This window comes from Coregonus lavaretus (assembly GCF_964263955.1).
Source record: "Coregonus lavaretus genome assembly, chromosome: 30".
In the NCBI taxonomy this organism is placed as follows: Eukaryota; Metazoa; Chordata; class Actinopteri; order Salmoniformes; family Salmonidae; genus Coregonus; species Coregonus lavaretus.
In genome coordinates, this window is record NC_140017.1 from 36356644 (window position 1) to 36361936 (window position 5293).

A 5293-nucleotide genomic window follows, 5' to 3' on the forward strand; every position below is an offset into this window, starting at 1 on the left:
GTACCCCACACCTACAATTATCTGTAAGGTCCCTCAGTCGAGCAATTTCAATGACAAAGACCAGGTAGGTTTTCCAATGCCTCGCAAAGAAGGGCACCTATTGGTAGATGGGTAAAAAAAAAAAAAGCAGACATTGAATATCCCTTTGAGCATGGTGAAGTTATTAATTACACTTTGGATGGTATATATTTAAAAAATATATTTCACCTTTTTTTATTTATTTTTTTATTTTTATATCAATACACCCAGTCACTATAAAGATACAGGCGTCCTTCCTAACTCAGTTGCCGGAGAGGAAGGAAACCGCTAAAGGATTTCACCATGAGGCCAATGGTGATTTTAAACCAGTTACAGAGTTAAATGTCTGTGATAGGAGAAAACTGAGGATGGATCAACAACATTGTAGTTACTCCACAATACTAACCTAAATGACAGAGTGAAAAGAACGAAGCCTGTACAGAATAAGAATATTCCAAAACATGCATCCTGTTTGCAATAAGGCACTAAAGTAATATTGCAAAAAATGTGGCTAAGAAATTAACTTTTTGTCCTGAATACAAAGCAGTGGTGTAAAAAGTACCCATCTGTCATACTTGAGTAAAAGTAAAGATACTTTAATAGAAAATTACTAAAGTAAAAGTGAAAGTCACCCAGTAAAATACTACTTGAGTAAAAGTCTAAACGTATTTGGTTTTAAATATACTTAAGATCAAAAGTAAATGTTATTGCTAAAATATACTTAAGTATCAAAAGTAAAAGTAGAAATAATAATACATCTACACATTATACTCCTGTCTTTAGACTATCATCTACACATTATAGTCTTTAGACTATCATCTACACATTATAGCCCTGTCTTTAGACTATCATCTACACATTATAGTCCTGTCTTTAGACTATCATCTACACATTATACTCCTGTCTTTAGACTATCATCTACACATTATACTCCTGTCTTTAGACTATCATCTACACATTATAGTCCTGTCTTTAGACTATCATCTACACATTATAGTCCTGTCTTTAGACTATCATCTACACATTATACTCCTGTCTTTAGACTATCATCTACACATTATACTCCTGTCTTTAGACTATCATCTACACATTATAGTCCTGTCTTTAGACTATCATCTACACATTATACTCCTGTCTTTAGACTATCGTCTACACATTATAGTCCTGTCTTTAGACTATCATCTACACATTATAGTCCTGTCTTTAGACTATCATCTACACATTATAGTCTTTAGACTATCATCTACACATTATACTCCTGTCTTTAGACTATCATCTACACATTATAGTCCTGTCTTTAGACTATTGTCTACACATTATAGTCTTTAGACTATCATCTACACATTATAGTCCTGTCTTTAGACTATCATCTACACATTATAGTCCTGTCTTTAGACTATCGTCTACACATTATACTCCTGTCTTTAGACTATCGTCTACACATTATAGTCTTTAGACTATCATCTACACATTATAGTCTTTAGACTATCATCTACACATTATAGTCCTGTCTTTAGACTATCATCTACACATTATACTCCTGTCTTTAGACTATCGTCTACACATTATAGTCATGTCTTTAGACTATCATCTACACATTATAGTCTTTAGACTATCATCTACACATTATACTCCTGTCTTTAGACTATCGTCTACACATTATAGTCCTGTCTTTAGACTATCATCTACACATTATACTCCTGTCTTTAGACTATCATCTACACATTATAGTCCTGTCTTTAGACTATCATCTACACATTATAGTCCTGTCTTTAGACTATCATCTACACATTATTCTCCTGTCTTTAGACTATCATCTACACATTATACTCCTGTCTTTAGACTATTGTCTACACATTATAGTCCTGTCTTTAGACTATCATCTACACATTATAGTCCTGTCTTTAGACTATCATCTACACGTTATACTCCTGTCTTTAGACTATCATCTACACATTATACTCCTGTCTTTAGACTATCATCTACACATTATAGTCCTGTCTTTAGACTATCATCTACACATTATACTCCTGTCTTTAGACTATCATCTACACATTATAGTCCTGTCTTTAGACTATCATCTACACATTATAGTCCTGTCTTTAGACTATCATCTACACATTATTCTCCTGTCTTTAGACTATCATCTACACATTATACTCCTGTCTTTAGACTATTGTCTACACATTATAGTCCTGTCTTTAGACTATCATCTACACATTATAGTCCTGTCTTTAGACTATCATCTACACGTTATACTCCTGTCTTTAGACTATCATCTACACATTATACTCCTGTCTTTAGACTATCATCTACACATTATAGTCCTGTCTTTAGACTATCATCTACACATTATACTCCTGTCTTTAGACTATCATCTACACATTATAGTCCTGTCTTTAGACTATCATCTACACATTATACTCCTGTCTTTAGACTATCATCTACACATTATTCTCCTGTCTTTAGACTATCGTCTACACATTATAGTCCTGTCTTTAGACTATCATCTACACATTATAGTCTTTAGACTATCATCTACACATTATACTCCTGTCTTTAGACTATCGTCTACACATTATACTCCTGTCTTTAGACTATCGTCTACACATTATACTCCTGTCTTTAGACTATTGTCTACACATTATAGTCCTGTCTTTAGACTATCATCTACACATTATACTCCTGTCTTTAGACTATCGTCTACACATTATAGTCCTGTCTTTAGACTATCATCTACACATTATAGTCCTGTCTTTAGACTATCATCTACACATTATAGTCCTGTCTTTAGACTATCATCTACACATTATAGTCCTGTCTTTAGACTATCATCTACACATTATAGTCCTGTCTTTAGACTATCATCTACACATTATAGTCCTGTCTTTAGACTATCATCTACACATTATAGTCCTGTCTTTAGACTATCATCTACACATTATACTCCTGTCTTTAGACTATCATCTACACATTATACTCCTGTCTTTAGACTATCATCTACACATTATAGTCCTGTCTTTAGACTATCATCTACACATTATAGTCCTGTCTTTAGACTATCATCTACACATTATAGTCCTGTCTTTAGACTATCATCTACACATTATAGTCCTGTCTTTAGACTATCGTCTACACATTATACTCCTGTCTTTAGACTATCATCTACACATTATAGTCCTGTCTTTAGACTATCATCTACACATTATAGTCCTGTCTTTAGACTATCATCTACACATTATACTCCTGTCTTTAGACTATCGTCTACACATTATACTCCTGTCTTTAGACTATCATCTACACATTATAGTCCTGTCTTTAGACTATCATCTACACATAATAGTTACTGGAGGAACGCTTCTCTCTATCTATAGTCTGCCTTGGTTAACAGAGAGACAAGGTGCCCCAGACGAAGAAGCTTTCTCTGAGGTAGGATAATACGACGGCCTCCCAGGTCCCCGTCTCTACTCCCAATCCCACCCTCAGCTCCTCCTTGCCCACCTATATAGAGGAAGACACAAAGTAATTAGTGGGCCCAGCTGTGTGCTAATTGGCTTTACACTGAGTCCCTATCCCCTGAGGAGGGTGCTGTCGTGTCATCTTCCTCCGGCTGGTCACTGAACTCTCACACCTGCTAAACATTCTAAATGTAACGAGTACTTTTGGGTGTCAGGGGAAAAGTATGGAGTAAAAAGTACATTATTTTATTTAGGAATGTAGTGGAGTAAAAGTAAAAGTGTCAAAAGTATAAATAGTAAAGTAAAGTACAGATACACCAAAAAACTACTTAAGTAGTACTTTAAAGTATTTTTACCTAAGTACTTTACACCACTGATACAAAGCCTTATGTTTGGGGCAAATCCAACACAACACATCACTGAGTACCACTCTTCATATTTTCAAGCATGGTGGTGGCAGCATCATGTTATGGGTATGCTTATCATCGATAAGGACTAGGGAGTTTTTAGGATAAAAAGAAAAGGAATAGCGCTAAGCACAGGCAAAGTCCTAGAGGAAAACCTGGTTCAGTCTGCTTTCCAACACATTGAATGTTCCTGGCGGGCCTAGTTACAGTTTTGAATTAAATCGGCTTGAACATCTATGGCAAGACTTGAAAATTGCTGTCTAGCAATGATCAACAACCAACTTGACAGAGCTTGAAGAATTTAAAAAAGAATAATGGGCAAATATTGTACAATCCAGGTTAGCAAAGCTCTTACTCAGAAAGACTCACAGCTGTAATGGATTGACTCAGGGGGTTGAATACTTATCTAATCAAACAATATATTATTGTTTTATTTTGCATTAATAAATAAAAAATGTTAGAATTTGTCCTCCACTTTGACCTTACAGAGTATTTTGTGTAGATCGTTGAAACAAATTACAATTAAATCCATTTTAATCCCACTTCGTAACGGAACAAAATGTGGAAAAAGTCAGGGGGTGTGAATACTTTCTGAATGCACTGTAGGTCTATTAGAGAGAGATGATAGGCTGGGTATCTGTAAAGCACTTTGTGACAGCTGTTGATGTATTTAGGGCTTAATCAAATACAATTGATTTATTTGTTGATTATATTACAGAGACATAATAGTTATTTTCACTTTCAGGAAATTAAAGTGAGAGAGGATGGGCAACAGCCACTCAGAGCAGGAGCAACAGCCCGAGAAAAGCCTCGGGAGGGGCGACATTGAGAAGGGAAAACCGAAAGAGACAGAAAAGACCAACACCAAGGTTTCCACCCCTTTCTCTCCCACCCCCAAGCTCTTATCCCCTGTGCCACCCAGTCAGTTCAAGGGCATCCCAGACTTCACTGTGAACATGGGGCAAGCTTCTCTATGCCCACTGCAGGCGACCCTGTCTCTATCAAGTCTCTCCACAGAGAGCCCAATGAGCATGCAGGCTATTCCTACCCCCTCCTCTCCTTCCTGGCATACCCCTATAAGACCCCCTCGCCCATCCCAGTCCACATCTTTACCAAAACCTCATCCACAGGGCCCATCGCAGGAGGCAGCCTGGGCCCCCAACCCTCAGCCAACACAGCAGAGACCAGCACCAGTGGCCCCCAACCCACAGCCAATACAGCAGAGACCAGCACCAGTGGCCCCCAACCCACAGCCAATACAGCAGAGACCAGCACCAGTGGCCCCCAACCCACAGCCAATACAGCAGAGACCAGCACTAGTGGCCCCCAACCCACAGCCATCACAGCAGAGACCAGCACCAGTGGCCCCTAACCCACAGCCATTACAGCAGAGACCAGCACCAGTGGCCC

The 5293-nt window shown here is 37.7% G+C and overlaps 1 protein-coding gene across 1 annotated transcript in view; it reads right to left on the reverse strand.

Annotated features, from left to right (window-relative positions):
• spred3 (sprouty related EVH1 domain containing 3) overlaps positions 1-3660 on the reverse strand; it is a gene marked incomplete at both ends in the record, with an annotated part of 27276 nt that extends 23616 nt beyond the window's left edge. Inside the window, one exon of the mRNA XM_084148540.1 lies at positions 3650-3660. Coding sequence (XP_084004666.1) covers positions 3650-3660 — 11 coding nt within the window. The remainder of the gene's footprint in view (positions 1-3649) is intronic.
• Positions 3661-5293: the final 1633 nt, after the last annotated feature.